The 19,770-nt window shown below is 47.8% G+C and overlaps 1 protein-coding gene and 1 pseudogene across 1 annotated transcript; both read right to left on the bottom strand.

The window, feature by feature from the left end:
• Positions 1-557: 557 nt before the first annotated feature.
• Positions 558-6,076, bottom strand: LOC130880160 (olfactory receptor 226-like). The gene is made up of 2 exons (XM_057779081.1): positions 5,635-6,076; positions 558-2,397 (listed from the first exon to the last, which is right to left on the bottom strand). The coding sequence occupies exon 2, from the start codon at positions 2,378-2,380 to the stop codon at positions 1,424-1,426; it is 957 nt and encodes a 318-aa protein (XP_057635064.1). The 5' UTR covers positions 2,381-2,397; positions 5,635-6,076; the 3' UTR covers positions 558-1,423.
• An 11,105-nt stretch (positions 6,077-17,181) lies between these two features.
• Positions 17,182-18,106, bottom strand: LOC130879891 (olfactory receptor 13A1-like; annotated as a pseudogene).
• Positions 18,107-19,770: the final 1,664 nt, after the last annotated feature.

Here is a 19,770-nt window from a genome sequence, read left to right as displayed (position 1 = left end):
GTTCAAATTTCCCTCACAGACAAGTGACACCTCCAGAACCACTGAGACCACCTCCCCAGGACTTGGAAGAGTCTGTTGTCATATACCTACACTCTATGTGTCTGTGACCCTGTGAGTCCCCTGCTCCAGCACTTGGCCATCATTTAACATACCTGTTCTACATAGGTTAGCGCAGTACCTAGGTGTCAACTGAAGCTTTGATATGCCTTGTGTGCTTTATAATGCTCTTAAGAGTGATACACAGGGCTTTTACACTTCTGTAGTACAGGTTTCTGTGGCCTTGCAAATGCTGCTGGGAATCATCATCAGATAAAAACTCACAGCTCCTAACCCACATATGACTGAGCTGAGGACTGGGGTAGGGCGGTATGAGTCCTCAGAATCCTTGATACCTTTAGAAACAAGGTAGCATTGAAAGGTACACTGCCTGGAGTCCTTTGCACATTTGGTGGGAATCTGGAGCAATATGGCAGATGTGATCTGGGGTCCTCACTGTCCATCACCCTCAAGAGGAGCAGATCAAGGTCTCCTCCAACAGAGACTGAGATGCTGGGATCCTTGGTCTGTAACCATCATGGACACTAATGGCTGAACCCTGGCTGGAGTCAGGGGCTTCTGAAGACTCCTGCCCTGTAGCAGGCAGCTCAGCTCTTTCAGGACAGAAGGTGCCTGTGGTCTGTTGGGTGGTGGGCTTCATGAATGGTCTGAAGGTCAGGATACTGAGTTCAGATCTCCGTGAGAAGGTCCTTGCCCAACTCCTGCCTTTTGTCAGTGTCCAGAGGTACGTATCCTGGGTCCCCTTCCTGTCTTCGTTTTCACTCTGCAGGTGACTGGTGGAGCTGGAGAGTGGCTAGCGCTCATCAGGCGGCTGACAGGCCGCCTCTGCTTAGCGGTATTCTCAGTCTCTCGGGGTCTACCTGCTTTATCTTCTTTCCCAAGCTGTTTGTTCCCCTCTCTTATTACCCTCTGCAACCTTGAGGCCTCTTCTTCTGGAAGACAAGCCTCCCAGCAGAAGCCACTGGTATTGGGTTATATATGTGGGCGTCAAGGCTGCTGTTGCTTGTTGGCACCCCTTGTATGGGATGTTGCGCTAGAAGTTCTGTGTGTGCTGGCTTCTTCCTCTGGAATCTGGTGCGTCATGGTCTGCTCTGATCTCCTCAGGTGACAGAGGCTGCAGCTATAGGTTGACCACGGTTGGTTGGTTGGAAAGAACCCTCACATGAGGGCAGACTTCGTGTGAGTCCAGGCAAGGGCTCCTGAGAGGGTCCTGGCCTGGGACCTGTGAGTTATGGTGTGTCAGCTGGCTGTGTAGTCCTAAGCAGGATTCAGGGACTGGTGGGAGGGCATGCCAACCTGTCTGCTTATCCAACTCGATTCTGGTGAGCTGGTCAGCAGGCTCATGTCTGGAGAAGCATGATTCCTCCTAGGAGGAGGCTCCCAGAGCCTGGGCTAGTCTCTGCAGCACCTTGCGCAACGCTTGCTTGACCTCCTGGTTCCGCAGGCAGTAGATGATCGGGTTGATGAGGGGTGTCAGCACCGTGTAGACAACTGACACGAGCTTGTTGTAGTCGAAGGAGTAAATGGCCCGTGGCCGGGCATAGATGAAGAGGGAGGCCGAGTAGAAGATGACCACCACGGCCAGGTGCGAGGCGCAGGTGGAGAAGGCCTTCCGCCTGCCCCCAGCGGAGGGCATGCGCAACACGGTGCTGAGGATGGCTGTGTAGGAGAAGACAGTTAACACCAGGGGCCCCAACAGGATGAGCAGTGCCAGGAGGAAGTCGACGAGCTCTGCCACGGACATGTCAGAGCAGGCGAGGTTCAGTAGCGGGGACACGTCGCAGAAGAAGTGGTTCATGATGTTGGGGCCGCAGTAACCCAGGCGGGAAATGAAGAAGACCTTCCCCAGGGAGATGGTGAAGCCAGAGAACCAGGAACCGCCAGCCAGGAGGCTGCAGAGACCAGGGCTCATGATGGCTGGGTAGCGAAGGGGGTTGCAGACGGCCACATAGCGGTCGTAGGCCATGACCCCCAAGAGCGCGCACTCGGTGCAGGCCAGCGCCAAGAAGAAGTACAGTTGTGCCATGCAGCCTGTGAAGGAGATGCGCTGGAACTTGGGTGAGAGCAGACTGAGCAGCATTTTGGGCACGGTGACAGAGATGTACCAAACCTCCAGGAAGGACAGGTTGCTGAGGAAGAGGTACATAGGTTTGTGCAGTAAGGGGCTGGCGTAGATTACTGTGATGATGACCAAGTTCTCTGTCACTGTCAGCATGTAAGCCAGCAGGAAGAGCCATAGAAGGCCTAGGTGGAGCCCCAGGGAGCCTGGAAATCCTACCAGGATGAACTCAGTCACATCTGAGCTGTTGTTTTTGGCAGACATGGTGACCACGACTACACCTGAGGGAGCAGAGGGAGAAGAATGAGGTGTGGAAGAGGCCAGCAACCTCCTGAGCTGAGTTCCCTGGGTACAGAAGAGACCTCATCCTCATATGCCAAGGTTCCCCCACCATTACTGCCTACAGCTTGCCTCACACAGGTTGTAGCAACCAGGCTTGCTTCTTAGGGCTGACAATTCAGCTCAGCAAGTATCAAACACCGTTCATCCTGAAGGGCATATCCTGGCACTGTGAGGCTGTCTCTGAGGCTTGGCTATAGGAAGTAGCAAATAACAAGTGGGATGGTGGCCTTGGACACTTTCCAGCTCTAGGCTGACTTCTCTAGGCTCAGGACACATCATCCCCTGAGTTAGGCAGAGGCTATGGCTGGGGTCACTTTAGGCCCAGGAATTAGTGAACAGAGGCCAGCAGTATCAGAAGGGACTGAGGCTGTTTTAGAGCAAGTGGCCAGAATTGAGGTAACAAGGAGAGAATCCTGGGGTCACCAGAAGGCATATGCAGTCAGTAGTAAGAACAAGGCCTAGCCAGAGTGCTGGTGACTCAGCAAGATTTACCCTATGGGATTCAGCTCCGCCTTGCAGCACTGCTGGGCTCAGAGACCCTGCAGAGGGTGGAATTACTAAAGACAGTCACATTGAAGATAGACATAGGCTTCCTTTTGTGCTTTGCTGAGGAGTGGGATCCTCCCTTTTTGCTGGCCCAGGGGCTTTCCAGGCTAGGCTAGGCCTCCTGAAACGTGGGTGCATTTAGTCACCATTTGCACTTACAGACAAATGCATGTATTTGGGGCTGGGGAGACGGTTCAATGCATAAAGTGCTTATTGCTCAAGCATGAGATTCTGAGTCTGGATTCCCAGAACTCATGCAAAACTGGACACAGTAGCAAGTACCTGTGATCCCAGCGTTCTCACAGAGAGGTGGGAGGCAGAGATAGGAGATTCCCTAGAAGCTCACAGAGCAGCTGGCCCGGCGTGTGCAGTAGTGAAAAAGAACCCTGACTAAACGAGGTGGAAGGAGAAGACTGGCATCTGAGGCTGTGCTCTGGTGTTTACATATGTGCCACAGCATGTATGTGCCTCTGTATTCACGCACATGAACACGCACACACAGGGATTAAAGCACAAACACATAAATAAACCTATTCACTTGGAGTGGCTGGAAAATTTTCTGCTTGCTTCCATGGTTACTGTCCTGGCTGTCCTTGCTGCATCCTCACATGACTACACAGGGAAGTCCAGCTAGTTTGCCGAGCACACTGGCTCATTTCACAGAGAACACATCAGACCAGGTGTAGCTGAGAGACCAACAGCCAGGCTTTTCTCCATATTCCTTCTGTCTCTAGGGTGCTGTTAAGAAACACAGCCGGTGACCAGCGCAGAATCCAGCCACCACCTACTCTGCAGTCCCCAGGTGTCCCAGGAAGGTATTCTCAGACTAGGGACCAAGCTAAGCCTCAGGACAGAGCCTAGAGTAGAGAAGAGCTGCTGTAGGGGCCTCTGATACTAGTCTGCAAACAGATCCTCCCAGGGCAGCTACTCTGTCCTCCATCCCGTGGAACGGCCTTTGGAGTCAAAATGCATGGGCTCCTGGGAGGGTGGCTTCCTAGGTACCCTCTGTACTGCTCCAAGAATTCAGAGCCTCTAACATATCTATTATGTGCAATTTCTCTTCCAGAGACCACAGATGTAGCAGAATGCTAGGACAGGAGCGGGGCTCACATGTCACCCTTTTCTTGGGCTGTGACTTTGGACAGCACACCTATACAGAAACCCCATACTCTTCTGTCAATCAGGGCTATGGTGGAATCCTCACTGGGCTACCTGGACAAGCCATAGTGACACCATTCCTGCTACAGCTGCTCACAGAATAGGTGGAAGGCACACTCTAGGAATAGGGAATCCCATAGGTTATCTGCTCGGCTGGCTCCTTGGAGCAGGGAAGGTCAGGACGGTTGGTAGGTACCAGTCCTGAGCTGGCTGGATAGGACAAGTTCACTGCTAGTATCGGTACAAAGGGTAACATGTGATGGAAAGGTCTGGGCAGGTCTAAGCAGGGTCAGATCTGATCATCTTGGAAGGTCTTCGAAGGTCAGGTACGGTGGTCTGGTTTGGTACAGAGACCCTTTGTTTGAATAGCTGGATCACTGATACTGCTATCTCTGACGGACCTGTCTGGGAGCTGAGCTAGGAAAAGCCCAGGTCTTTCCCTGATGCAGCCCTTGTGACCTACAACATCTGCTTTCTGCTGAGATCTGTTGCCCATCTGCTATGGGCATGGGCCAAATACCTCATTTTCCCGGCTAGTTCTTTCTCCGAGAGGAGCAGCTGTCGCTTTATGCAACGGGAAGCACCTCTGGATTCCCAGCAGCAAGTCTAAGCTTCTGTCCCGTGGACAGGAGCAGATAAACCAGAGGCTGCTGGGGACCCAAGGCTGCTGGGGAGCCTGGAGCTGTCAAGCTTCCTGCCCTGGATTTGGAGATGCCATGGACAGGTACCCAGGAAGTTCACATGTCCATGCTCCTCCTAACTCAACACCTAATAAAGCAACCCTATAGTTAACTTAGATTCACTGACAGGGCATCTAGTCTTACCTTCATGCCACATGCACACATACAGAACACAAAGCTTCACAAGGATAGCAGACTCCTGTCACATAGACAGGCATGGCCCCAGGCAAATCTACTTCTTGCATGCACAGATATCCCAGGGAACAAACACCAAGCTCCCAGCCTCAACACCCCACCCCCCATTGCCCATAGAAGTCAGTGGACAAACACAGCTTTGAAACAGTGATAATCTTAAAAACACAGACATGTTGCTCCCTCACATGGGCATCTGCTTAAGGGGATCATGGTCACCAGAAATCAGCCCCAGGCTTACCGCTCAGCTAGGCTATAGCTCAGACTCATACGGATACGTGCAGGCACCCCCCATATGTGAATACAGGTGTGTAATCGGGGTGAGGCATATACAAATGCATGAGGCATCCATACAGGCTCATGCAGATGCACACACAGACACATACAGGTGCACATACAAGTGTACACATAGACACATGTACACAGATATACACACAGATGCTCACAGACACACACAGGTGAACACTCAGCACATAGTAAGTAGACACATACACATGACAATGCACAGGCACACACAGATTTCATGTGCATACACAGGGGTGCACAAAGACACACTCATAAACACATGCACTCGAAAACCCACTCTCCCCAAGCTCTCACCTGTGTGGGGGTTGTTTAGGTGATGGATCTGGGGGTTTGAGTCTGTTCTGACTGCCAGCCACTAAGAAGGAGCCAAGGGCTTCATGGCTTCCTGCAGGATCTCCTGAAGAGTCAGTGCTGCTTCTTGGACCTTACCCTTGAAGATGCAGAGGGTCTCAGCGTGAGAGATGGTGACTCATGGTATTGGAGGGAGATGGGGACCAGGACTATGGTAGAGATGACTGGGTGTCCGTCTGTAGGCTCCCAGGACCCCTTGAATGTCAGGTGAAACCTCTTTCCAGGAGAGGGAGGTGGGTTTTGCCCTTGGATGGTGTTCAGCTTCTCCGTCACTGTCTAGGTCTGTTGCAACAAGATCAGAACATGGAAGAAACAAACCCAGAGTTTCACTGCACAGGAGACCCCACTCAATAAAAGGGACCCCTCACATCAGAGACAGCTGTCCCTTTCCAGAGACGAAACAGTAGCTCCTCCAGCATTCTGTCACTCCATAAGAGTGGGAATCGGGACACTGTGTTCTCAGGTCCCACCCAGCCCTACACCCTCAGCGTGGGGAAGGCAGCTGAGAGCTAGGAAGCTGCAGCCTCGTTCTATCTTGCTTCAGCCAAGTTTCCAAGGGCGTGTGTGTGTGTGTGTGTGTGTGTGTGTGTGTGTGTGAAGCCCTCACAGCTCCTGGCAGAGCAGCTCACAAGAGAGGGCTTGCCTAACTGGAGTTGTGCAGAGGGCTGGAACTGGGAGGAAGGAGCAGAGGCCACGCCCTGTGCCCATCCCTGGGTGCTTTCTCTCCCCTTATCCCCATGTGGTCCTCTGAGATCAAGCTTGTCAGCCAGACTGGCTGTACTAGGAGGAGATGGACACTTGCCCCAACCAAAGACCTCAGAGGGCAGGGAAGGCATGCAAGGTATTGCCATCACATGAGCAAACAGCCCACTTAACATCTCGTATGAGACCTAAAGAGCAAATCACCTGGGGTGGGGGTCCCTGGGCCTTTGCCCCTATGCCCCACTTCAGTCTCATCAGGATCCTGGGTTTAGAGCCCCTCTTACCTGCCTGTTCAGAGCTGTTATGTCTCATCACCACTTCCTGATCCCCGGGCAGTCTCTTTTGAGGATTATTGGGTGGGATCAGCTCTTAAGGGAGACACAGAACCTTCTGCCCGAGCACAGGCACAGGCACTGTGGGAGGACCACATTCATGACTCTGCCCTTGCTGAGGCCTGTGGTGCACTATCTCTGCCGCTTGAACATGATAGTATGGCAGGTATCTTTCCAACTGTGCCCCATCGGGAGGTTTGGCTTGAAGCTCCATGGTGATATTGTCTGCAAGTGAAGGGGACAGAGGGCAATGGGTAGTGAGGGGAAGGTGTCTGACCCTGCAGAGGGTAATGATCAGTTTCCTGTGGTTAGGGTTCCTGCCACTCATCTCTCTCTCTCTTTTTTTTTTTTTTGGTTTTTTGAGACAGGGTTTCTCTGTAGCTTTGGTGCCCGTCCCGGAACTAGCTCTTGTAGACCAGGCTGGCCTCGAACTCCCAGAGATCCGCCTGCCTCTGCCTCCCGAGTGCTGGGATTAAAGGCGTGTTCCACCACCGCCCGGCCCTGCCACTCATCTCTTAGTCCTGAGTCTGATTGCTGATGCAGTCCAAACCCTGGGGACCGCCTAGGCCCAGCATTCTTGGCTCCATGATGTCTGCCTCAAAAATCATCTTACAAATGCTAGTTTGTGGGGTTCCAGATTCCAGATTCAGTACATTCTTGGTTTCTTCAGGGATCTCAAGTATGAGAATGAGATGTCATAGGTTTTGATAAAAGAGCGGCTTTATGGTGGCGGCGGTGTGGGGGCGGGGGGGGCAGGGGCGGTGGTACAAGTAAGGGCTGTTTGGAGTGAGGCCTGAAAGTGTAGAGACTAGGGTCCTGCCTAATCCTCAGCCCATTCTTCGCCATGGAGGTCCCTCTCACTGAGAACTTAGGACTGGGGGTACAACCTCCAGTGATCTATCGCCCCTTCCCCACCAGTGTCCCAGCCTATACCAATATGCCTTCCCCTTCTTAACCAATCCCATTTCTCAGAAAGAAGCCACAAGTTGGGGAGCAACTTCCTGATTTCAGTGACCTTATCTGTGCCAACAGGCCCCCTGAGGCCCCCTGCAGCTTTGCATGGTGCCCTGGTCCTTCCCAGCTTTCTCTTCCTCTGCTCTCTTTGCCCACAGGTCTTTCTTGGCTCCTAATATCAGTAAGAAAACAGCTCTCCCCTTCTGTCTGAGGAGCAGACTGCTGAAGCCCCAGCTCCAAGATCTGTCTTCTCTCTGTCTTGGTCCCTTTTGGGAGTCTACACTTGCATGTTCTCCTTCATGCCCACAGCAGGGGAATACCCAGGAAGGCAAGGAGAGGCCCACCCCAATCGGTTCTCTGTTTCTTGCACTTTCTACTCCTGGGAAGACCCCAGTGAACACACCAAATCTCAAACATGCTTTCACACCTAGCTCCTTAGGCAGGGAGGTTATTCCTGTACATGTAAATTCTCATGTGTATTGTATTGTATTGTATGTCAGTTTGTAGATCCTGTGCCTCCCATCTTTATAAGTTTTTAAGACTGAGATTTGCAGCCCACCACCTTGATGTATTTCCATATTTATTTACATTGCCTTTAATGCCTCTCAGCTTTCTGAATAAAGATGTTCCACATATTTCATGAGTCCAGTTCCCACACATTGAATATTTTTGTTGCTTCTACAAGTGGACCCGTTGGAATGCATCTTCTGAGTGGCACAGGGGAAGATGCAATACTGGCTCCCATTGCTTGGTTTTCTGTAGGCTGAGCACTGCTGTGACATCTAGCATTCATGCATGTCCTCCTGACATTTCTGGTGGTGACTCATGGCCTAATGCCATGGGATGTGTTTTGTTCATCTTCCTGTACATGTTTCCAGCTCCTGATGCAGAGCCAGTCAGATCTGGAGGAGCAAGGAGCGCATGTTCGTGTGGGTGGGCATGATGATGCCAGCTGCTCGAACAAGGGACTTCCCTCTGCCCTCTGGTTTGCAAACACCTGATTATGTTTATTTGTGAGCATAAATGGCCATTGAATTTTATTTATTCTTTGCCCCTCTTAATATGGTAACATGATTTTCCTGTGCGGCTTTTCCAATGTGGCAAATTAACAGCTTTCTCCAAATGCTGGTCAGAGCAAGCAGCTGGGACGTCGTTACTTTGTGGTTCTGGGTCTGGAGTTTCCTTTGGGTGGGACCTTTCCTCTCTTTAAAACAGCTTTAAGCAGGCCTGGCTGATGTTTGATAAGCACACACAGAGAGCACAGTTTAGTGAGCTTGACTAAGGAACACACCCACGAACTCTTCACTGCCGTTCAGATAGTGAGTGGCTCAGGGCTGCACACTTCTCTCTTTTCTCCCCCAGGAGACCACTGGTGCTTCCTGGTACTAAAGCCTAATTTGTATTTCCTGGAACTGCGATAAGTCCAGTGTGGGTGAAACCACGCAGCCTGGGGCTTTGCTTATCCATATTGCACACACATTACCTGCAGCACACTGGAAACCTCACGACCATTTTCCATTGCAATCGGTGGGTGATTAACTCTTATACCAATGAGTAGACACTGGAAGGAAGATGCACGTGCTCATAGATCATAGACAAATCAAGCTGCGGCGCAGCCAGAGCTTCCTTCCCAATGGCTAGCCTCCACATTGCCGGAAGGTGGTAGGCAGGCTCCCGGGGGAGAAAAGTTGTCAGTAGTTTTACTTAGCCAAGAACCATGCGAGCTACAGTAATAACCTTTCAGACACAGTACGCCCTCTGGTAGAATAGCAGCATGACTGCTATGGGGCTAACCAACCATTTTCTGATTGAATCTGAGGTCTACTCCAGACACAAGAGTCTGCCGCTGAGGAGACCATTGGCCCTGGGAGGTACCCGCTGCTATTTTGCTATATAGTCATGTTGTCTAACTGCCTTCTAAACACTCGTGTTTATGCCCACAGGTTAGTGCTGCATCCAGTCTTCATCAGAGAGGCTTCTTACTGTGGGAGGCTATGGCTAATTTACAGACCCATAACTGACCAAAGTGCTAAAACCAAGCAGTGGTGGAGTGTTAGGGGGTGGGAAGGGGGCTGATGTATTGCCGCCTCTAAAGCTTAGGGAATATCAAGGAAGAGGGGGCAGAAAGAATGCAAGAGGATGGGGAGGCATGCAGCAAAAAGATGCCTTCTAGACAACATGCAACCGTTGCATTTATGAACTCACTGCAGATGTAGTTATCTACAAAGACCTGTCCAAGATTCGGTCCCTCCACATTTCATCACAGATGACGGAGAGACCCATGAGGCCCATCCCTCCATGAACGACTACTGACGATTAACAGCTGCTGGTGTGTGTGGGTCATTTTCTTCAATGTGGACACCGATAATTTGCCCTTACTCCCATGGATTACCTCCCACCTATGAAGCTCTAATTAAAGTCTGTGACCACGCACAAAAACAAGGCCTGAGAGTGTAAGGAAGATTTGCTGGAAAGTGCTCCAGAGGGGGAAGAAAGGGAAGAGAGGGATATAGGAGTGTGTGTGTGTGTGTATGTGTGTGTGTGTGTGTGTGTGAGAGAGAGAGAGAGAGATAGAGAGAGAGACAGAGATAGAGAGAGAAAGACAGAATGACTAGAATTCATTATATAAGTGTGTAAAACTGTCAAGCAATAAAAATAAAAAAAAACTTTACACAAAAAGAAGTTAAAAGCCCAAAGAACTCTACTAGTGAAATATATCAAACATCCAAGGACCCATGATGTGGAGAGAGAGAAAGAGAGAGAGAGAGAGAGAGAGAGAGAGAGAGAGAGAGAGAGAGAGGTATCTCAGATCTTTTATGACCAGCACAATCCTGATTTCAAAATCTATTGAGAAAATAGATTTACAGAACAATATCCCCTGTGAACAGAGAATTTCTAACAAAATCTTAGCAACCTACAAAGCGATGATATAGTGTAAGTACCATTTATCCCAGGATTGAGATAAGCTTAACATTAAAACATTATCTCAGCTGGTAAGAAGACTTAGCCTGATATCCTGGTGGGTTAGATTCCTGGAGCCTGTGGTGTAAAAAAGAGAAAACAGATTTTTGAAGGTTGTCCTCTGACCTCTATGCACTACATGATTGTGTGTGTGTGTGTTTATGTAATATTTTCAAAATTTAAATAAAATAAAAAAACCCCATCACCACGATTCATCTTTACTTGATGGATACATGTTTCTGTGACTGATGTAGAAGGCGGGTGATGGGAAGGTGCTTCTGGGTCCTTATCACAGCCTGGGTTCTGCAGGCACTGACATTTTCAAAACCACTCTGTATTCACCGCCCATAGCCTCGCTGCTGTAAAATGCTACCAAGCATAGCTCTGTCCACTCAGAGACATCAGCTTGCATTTTGCAGAAATCCACTAGAGAGAGTGCTGGTAGGGACCTGCTGGCTGAATTCTGGGACCTGGACAAGCCCTGTCCCAGTTCTTAATTTAATGGGCAAAGATCAGGGGAGGAAAACAGAATTCAGTTGAGATATTGTATGATGTAAAACCCATATCCATTTGCAAAATATAGTAATTATTTTGTATTTTTATTTTCAGTGTTGGAGCATAAATCTGGGGTCTCACATATGGTAGACAAGTGTTCTGCTACTGAGCCCCAGCAATTGAGAACTTAATTATGCAGAATGTCTATGGTTTTTACAGACATGGAAAGGACCTAAATGAACCACAGAATTATGAAAAAGAACAAAATGTAGATTTGTTTTTGGTTTTCAAGACAGGGTTCTCTCTATAGCTCTGAAGACTGGGCTGGCCTCGGACTCACAGAGAGCCACCTACCTCTGCTTCCCACGTGCTGGGATTAAAGGCATGCGCCACCACCGCCCAGCTAAGATATAGACTATTTTATCTTGACATTCAGAGCTGTAATAAGAAGAGTAGTGAGGCATGGGTATAAAGATAGAAAAGCAGATGAACAGAACACATGGGGACTCCAGAAATACTCCTACACATTCAGCTGATGGAGCCAAAGGGCAAAAATCTCAGAACCAGCGACAGGAAAGACACCAGTGTTAATACCCACTTGGAAAGGTCAAGAGCCCCACTTCATACCTTACACCATATGCAGAATGAGTTTGAGATGGAGCTGGAACCTCAACAGACAAGTATAAAGTACAGAGCATCCTGGAAAAACAACAACAAAAAAAATCCTGGAGACATTTCACATGCTCAGCAGGGCTGTTCTGAAAGAAACAAGGAAGCAAGAATAACATGAACCCTGCTGTGTATTCAGATGCAACCCCGTGCTCTGCAGTGCCCAAATTACACCGTTCTAGCAGGAACACTTCAGGTGCTTTTGTTCTTCCTGTCTCCCTGTATCTCGCTGCACTCAGAGGTTCTCCCCTGCATGATTTTAAGGCTTAAGATCAGTTTGAGGCCATGGTCTGAAGGACTCTGATGTGGTGAGTGTATGAATGTTTGCCTAGTCAAGGGCAGATGTGTTTGTGGCTGCCAGATGCAGTGACCACAACATCTCCTTGCAATTTTGGTAAGTCTTGTTGTTCAAATGTTTTGATCTCTTCACTGATTTTTTTCTGTGATTGCGGTATAACTTGCTGACAGGTTAAAATCTCCTACCAGCTGCATTTCCGTCAGTTTTGAGCACCCACAAAAAATTTTAGGTCATTTCCTTGTGTACTTGCTAAATTAAAATTCTTGGAGAATTCTACACTTTTACGATGGATGGTAAAGTAATTCATTTTTGTCTCCAGTAATGCTTTCTGAATGATTTTGCACAATATTAATATCTGTACAAAGTGACAGCCGCACGAGCTGTATTAGAGCATCTATCAGTTCAGTTTCAGGGTGTCCCCAAGCAGGCTGGCCAGAGTCTCTGCCTGCTCTGTGTTCCTCTTGCTATGTAGTACACTCACCCCTCAAAAAAATTAATGAAATTCAAAACTTCAGTTCTACAAAGAACACAATCCTGTAAATAAAGACAAGTCACAGACACAGAGGCCCAGGCTGGTAGCCCAGGAACAGAGTGCACCAGGCCTTGGGGGCAGACACAGGAGCAGGAACATCATGGCCACAGGAAGACCAAGTCTGCTGCTTCCAAGCTTGCTGAAGGCATCTGCTGTCATGACTCAAAGATGTCCTGTATGAGGCAGCTGCCTTTTATATCTACTGTTCCCTTGTTCTGTAGGTTATAGGTAAGTAAATCATAGTGAAGAATGACAATAGAAAATTATCTTTGTGTATTGTGGGGTTTAAAATACCCAGAGAGTTAAAGTGTAGGATTTTAAAATGTAGGAAAAACTGGGAGGAGTAGAAGGAGGATAAACTATAATCAGGATATTGTATGAGAAAAAAATCTATTTTCAACAAAAAGAAAAGCATAAATTGAACAAACATTATTTATCAGTAGAAAAAAATGACTCTGTCATGTTTGCATTACTGAGGAAGTGACACTCACAGTGGGAAAAAGCACTCTCTAGATGGAATTATTGCACACCATGGAAAGTGATGCTGTTAAAACATAAAACGCTTTCAACACCTGTGTTCATAAAAATACAAAGCTGTATTCATTGCTGTAACTCTATAATAGAGCTTGATGTCAGGGATGGTGATGACTCCAAAAGCTCCTTTATTGTACAGGATTTTTGGCTATCCTGAGTTCTTTTTTTTTTTAAATATGAAGTTGAATATTGTTTCTTTGAGGTCTGTAAAGAATTGCACTTTCTCCGTTTTCTTTAAGTGGGTACTTAGTGCTATGAACTTTCCTCTTAGCACTGCTTTCATAGTGTCCCATAGGTTTGAGTATGTTGAGTCTTTATTTTCATTGAATTCAAGAAAGACTTTAATTTCTTTATTTCTTCCTTGATCCAGGTGTGGTTCAGAGGTTGACTGTCCAGTTTCCATGAGTTTGTAGGCTTTCTGGGGGTAGCATTGTTGTTGAATTCTAACTTTAATCCATGGTGATCTGATAAGACACAGGTGGTTACTAATATTTTTTTGTAACTGTGGAAGTTTTCTTTGTTACTGAGTATGTGGTCAATTTTCGAGAAGGTTCCATGAGCTGCAGAGAAGAAGGTATATTCTTTCCTATTTGGGTGGAATGTTCTATAGATGTCTGTTAAGTCCATTTGATTCATTACCTCCATTAATTCTCTTATTTCTCTGTTAGGTTTCTGTCTGATTGACCTGTCCATTGGTGAGAGAGGAGTGTTGAAGTCTCCTACTATTAGTGTGTGTGGTTTGATGACTGCCTTGAGTTTTAGTAATGTTTCTTCTACATAAATGGGTGCTTTTATATTAGGGGCATAGATATTCAAGACTGAGACTTCATCCTGATGAATTGTTCCTGTTATGAGTATAAAATGTCCCTCTCCATCTCTTCTGATTGATTTTAGTTTGAAGCCAACTTTGTTAGAAATTAGTATGGCCACACCTGCCTGTTTCTTAGGTCCATTTGCTTGATAAACCTTTTCCCAGCCCTTTACTCTGAGTATATGTCTGTCTTTGTGGTTGAGGTGTGTTTCTTGTAAACAGCAGAATGTTGGATCCTGTTTTCGTATCCAATCTCTTAGCCTGTGTCTTTTTATAGGAGAGTTGAGTCCATTGATATTAAGTGATATTAATGACCAGTGGTTGTTAACTCAGGTCATTTTTTTCTTTTTTTGGTAGTAGAGTAAAGGAAGGGTGGATATGGGAGCAGGGAAGTATATATCCTAATTAAGAGAGCCATCTTAGGGTTGGCAAGAGACTTGACTCTAGAGGGGCTCGCAGGTGTCCAGGGAGATGTCCCCAGCTAGTACCTTGGGCAACTGAGGAAAGGGAACCTGAAATGACCCTATCTTATAGTCATACTGATGAATATCTTGCATATCACCATAGAATCTTCATCTGGTGATGGATGGAGATAGAGATAGAGACCCACATTGGAGCACCAGACTGAGCTCCCAAGGTCCAAATGAGGAGCAGAAGGAGGGAGAACATGAGCAAGGAAGTCAGGACCGCGAGGGGTGCACCCACCCACTGTGACAGAGGGGCTGATCTATTGGGACCTCACCAAGACCAGCTGGACTGAGACTGAAAAGCATGGGATAAAACTGGACTCTCTGAACATGGCGGACAATGAGGGCTGATGAGAAGCCAAGGACAATGGCACTAGGTTTCAATCCTACTGCATGAACTGGCTTTGTGGGAGCCTAGCCTGTTTGGATGCTCACCTTCCTGAACCTGGATGGATGGGGGAGGACCTTTGACTTCACACAGGGCAGGGAATCCGGACTGCTCTTCAGACTCGAGAGGGAGGGGGAATGGAGTGAGGGGAGGGGGAGGGGAGTGGGGGAAGGGGAAGAGGAGTGGGAGGAAGGGGAAGGAAATGGGAGGCAGGGAGGAGACAGAAATTTTTTCAACAACAACAAAAAATGTGATGTGCGATTCCCTTCTGTATGCTGTGAATATGTTTTATTACCACTGGGTAATAAAGAATTTTCTTTGGTCTATGGCACGGTAGAATATAGCTAGGAAGCAATTTCAAGCAGAGATAGAAGAGGAAAGAAGGTAGAGTCAGGGAGATGCCATGTAGCTGCCAAAGGAGAAAGACACCAGAACAGTACCAGTAAAGCCACAACCATGTGGAGATACACAGATTAATAGAAATGGGTTAATTTTGTGTTATTATTCAGATATCATAATATCTGGCCAGGAAATGAAAAAATCAGTCTCTGATTACATAATGGCATCCAAAGTTCAGCAACGTACATCCACATAAAGCTCCAGAGAACTTAGAAAAACAGCTTCCACCCGCACAAAAATGTGAATCAACTGAAGTGTCTTAGTAGTCGCATAGTTTTGAGATAGGCTCTGTCTTCTGGCAGCGAACAGAGATAACTGTTCCTTTAAGAGACACCTACCTGGTTCTATCTAATGGCAGGAATGGCTCTGACTCTTTAGGGGTGCTCTGTTACAGAGCACTTAAATGGGGTTTGTGAGCAGCATGCACAAGTTGTTTAGTGGTGGTGACTTAGTCACACTATATCCATGGAGCTGGGGTGGTGAACATGGGAATCACAGAGTAAACATACCTCTGCTATATTGAAAGGCTGAGGGGCAGAGCCAGCATCCAGGCCACAACAACCACACCCTTAGCATTTTAAAATAATGCTCCTTGTCAGATAAGCATTTCAGATCCACAATAGGACAAATTCAGACATAATAGACCTCTAAGCAAGACACAGTGTGTTTTAAAAATGTACATAGGCTTGGAAAAGAGAGGGAAAATATTATAGTTATAAAAAGAAATTGTTTTTAAAAATACAACAAAGTCTTCAAAGATACATTGAAATAATATCAAAAGGCACATAAACATGGAAAATTCGCTGAGTCTGGATTATGTATATTATTGTGTTTCCTTTGAATTTATTGAATGCATTAGTAATTTCTTTCATTTTATTTTTTAAAAAGAAAACAAACTATATTTATTTTACATAGCAATCCCAATTCCCACTCCCTCCCCTCCTCCCGTTCCCTTCACTTATTCCCCCACACCATCCACCCATCCACTCCTCAGAGAGGGCAAGGTACATTGGTTTGTGTAAGGTTCAAGGCCCTCCCCACTATATCCAGGCTGATCAAGGTATCCATCCAAAGAGAATAGGTTCATATAGGGACAAATCCTGGTGCCTTCGCCAGTGGCCTGCAGTCTGCCCCAGGCATACAACTGTCACTCATATTCAGGAGACTAGTTTGAACCTATGCTGATTCTGTTCCTGTTCAGCTGGAGTTGGGGAACTCCCATAAGGTCAGGTGAACTGTTTTAGTGGGTGTCCCCATCATGGTCTTGAGCTCTTTGCTCATCTTCTCACCCTGCCCACTCTTCAACTGGACTTTGGGAGCTCAGTCCAGTGCTCCACTGTGGGTCTCTGCCTCTGCTACTGTCAGTTGCTGGATGAAGGTTCTATGGTGACTTTTAAGATATTCATCAGTCTGACTACAGGGCAAGGCCAGTTCGGGTACTTTCTTCTCTATGGTTTAGAATCTTAGCCAGGGCCATCCTTCTGGCCTTCTGGGAATCTCTCTAGTGCCAGGTCTCTTGCCAGCCCCATATTAGCTCCCCGAACCAAAAATCTCTTTCTCTGCTCCTATTTCTGTTCTCCCTCTAGCTTTAACATCCCATTCCCTCAAGTTCTCCTCCCTGCTTTTCTACTCCTCCCCCACCTCCCCCTACCTTCTGCTCCTACCAGACACAGTTCTTCTCAAGTCAAATATTGGGGTCTGGATGATTTTCACCAACACAGGATCCGAAAAACCCCTACATTAGCGACAGCAGGCTACAGAAGTGCAGCCTGTCCCAAACCTGTTTGCCCACACTGACAGAAAGAAATGGCCAGTGGCTCCTCCAAGAGAGGCACATTGCATGTACATCTGCGGCACAAATCACACTTCTGTTCCTTGCCATGGCATCAGATTCTTAGTCATACGTTCCAACTAGTTCATCAGCAGCTGGGTCAAGCTTTCTACCTCCTCAACAGACACCGGGAAACACCTTCCTGAGGGCCACTTTGACATCCTTATTCCTCAGAGAGTAAATGAGGGGATTTAGGATAGGACCGACTGTTGTGTACAATAAGGAAACAACCTTCCCATTTTCCATGGATGATCCAGAGCCAGGCTGCACATAGGTATAGATGATAGTGGAGTAATAGAAGGTGACCACCACCAGATGGGCAGAGCAGGTGGAGAAAGCACGCTTCTTGCCCTCTGCAGAGCGGATGCGTAGGATGCTGGCAATGATGAAGCTGTAGGATACCATGGTAAACAGGAAGTTGGCCACGCCAATAAAAACATCTGCCAATACAGTCATGATCTTGTTGAGGGTGGTCGGGCTGCAAGGCAGCAGTAGCAGTGCTGGGAGTTCACAAAAAAAGTGGCGGATTTGGTTGGGGCCACAGAAATGGAGTTGTACCAAGAGGCCAGTGTTCACAGATGAGTTGATTGCACTGATGGCCCACACACTGGCTGCCAGCAGGACACAGACGGGCCGACTCATCAGCATGCTGTAGTGCAGTGGGCGACAGATGGCCACATAGCGGTCATAGGCCATGGCTGTGAGCAGCAGCAGCTCAGCCCCCAGAAACCAGGATATGAAAAAAAATCTGGGTCAAGCATCCCTTATAAGAGATGTGGTTGCCCTTCCCCACCAGACCCTCCAACAGCTTGGGAAGAACAGTGGATGTGCAGGCAATGTCCAACAGAGCCAGGTTTGCAAGGAAGAAGTACATGGGGGTGTGAAGACTTGGGTTCAGGCTGATGGCCATGAAAATGAGGGTGTTTCCTGTAACAGCCATAGTATAGAAAATGGAGAAAAAGGCCAGGAAGAAAATCTGAAACCCAGGATCCTCAGAGAATCCCTGCAGGACAAACTCTACCACTGCTGTGTAGTTGTTCATTGCGATTTGAGATTGAGCCCCTGGGAGTTACTGTGACACAGCTGGGTATGGTCAAGGAGACGCAGGGTGTAGAGCATCCATCATCTCACTAAGGGTGCAGCCAGGTGTTACTTGAAATTCTTGCCATCTGTGCTGTTGTTGTAGAAAGCACATAATTAACATGATGACATCATCTCTCAACACAGTGTGCTAATCTAGCTCTCCAGTCTGTACACTACAGACCCAGAACAGAAGAAAACGCTGCCTGTGGTGGGCAGTATCCCTTTGTAACATCTGTTAACTTTGATATGATCATTCCCTGTGATATATTTAGAACTGGAACTGTTATAAGTATGTGTGCCAGACTGCTAAACTATACCAAGGGCCAAGCTGGTCTCCAGCACAGGTTTTTTTTTTGTACCTAGAGATGCCCAGCTTTATCAAGGGGTGGACCAGGCTTCTCAGATGAAGGCTGCAAAACAGTTCTGGGGAAGCATGCTTGGGGGTCTGGAGCATGGAGCAGTGACAGCATTCCATGTAGTTGGTACAGACGGTCCTGGCTCTTGGGTAATGAAATCTACAATCTCTTGTGAACACCAAAACTGTCTATTCTCCTGGCCACCCTAAGCACTCCTTGTGGACAATAAACTTAGTGAGGTAGAGAGGCATCACCCTCCTTCCCTGGGCCTGGTGGAGGCTTGTGCCTGCCAGAAAAGCTGGAAACAGAGCATGAAAGGTATGGACACAGCTTTAACCCGGTCCCCAAATTTCTAGGCTATCACTCTTGCCCAGTCTCAAGTCTGTCTTCACTACACCTCATACACCCATCTATCTCTAATCACCCAGGCCTCTTCAAACATACGGACCTCTCAGGCCTAGAAGCAGGTGGATTGATTAGCATGTGGTAAAAGTAAGTTCTGCCCTCTCTAGTGTCTCCATGGGACTGAATGTTCCTAGACCCTTCCTGGAGATTCAGGAGTGGGCTGTTGGCTCCATGGAAACAAAGAACTCACACCAGGATATGTCCTGAACAAGAAGCATATCTTCTCCCCTGCAAATGCACAGATCAAGGCCTTTCTCCTGCAGGGTGAGCTTGAGAGCAGGACCTGAGCTTCTATCCTCCTCCACCTTTTCCCACTGAAGAACCAAGAAATTCATAGTCTCCAGGGCCAATACTGTCCATGCGAAAGCAAAGGTTGGTCTGCCGGCACTCCCCGCAGGTGCCTGACGGCCTCCGACAGCATGCAGAGCTTCTCAGTTTAGGCCCTAAAATCCCTTTGTCTGTATCTCAGCCCAGTACCTGTCTGCTTGCAGCTCTGGGTCACAGGTGGCTTTGAGCCCTGTACTCTGAGCTAGATTCACAGGAAACGACCATGCCTCTCTCAGAGATCCAGGGATGCCTCAGAGCCAAGCCACAGGGCAAGTTTCCTTTTCTGCACTGATCAATGGCTCAGATACATCCCAAAGCAGACCCACAGAGGCCAAGCTCTTAGCTTCAAACTGAAACTGTAAAGGAAAGTGACTCTGGTAACAGATTTTTTAAATATTGGAATTGGTTAGGATAAAACCAAATATCTCTTGAGAATAATCACACACACACACACACACACACACACACACACACACAGAGAGAGAGAGAGAGAGAGAGAGAGAGAGAGAGAGAGAGAGAGAGAGAAAAGCAGGGA

The sequence above is a fragment of the Chionomys nivalis genome, chromosome 8 (assembly GCF_950005125.1).
Source record: "Chionomys nivalis chromosome 8, mChiNiv1.1, whole genome shotgun sequence".
Classification (NCBI taxonomy): Eukaryota; Metazoa; Chordata; class Mammalia; order Rodentia; family Cricetidae; genus Chionomys; species Chionomys nivalis.
The sequence above is the reverse complement of the archived record's forward strand: the minus strand, read 5'-3'. Positions and strand labels throughout refer to the sequence as shown.

Bases quoted from the DNA above. Each gene is read 5' to 3' on its own strand.
- LOC130880160 (XM_057779081.1), bottom strand. From the start codon at position 2,380: ATGTCTGCCAAAAACAACAGCTCAGATGTGACTGAGTTCATCCTGGTA.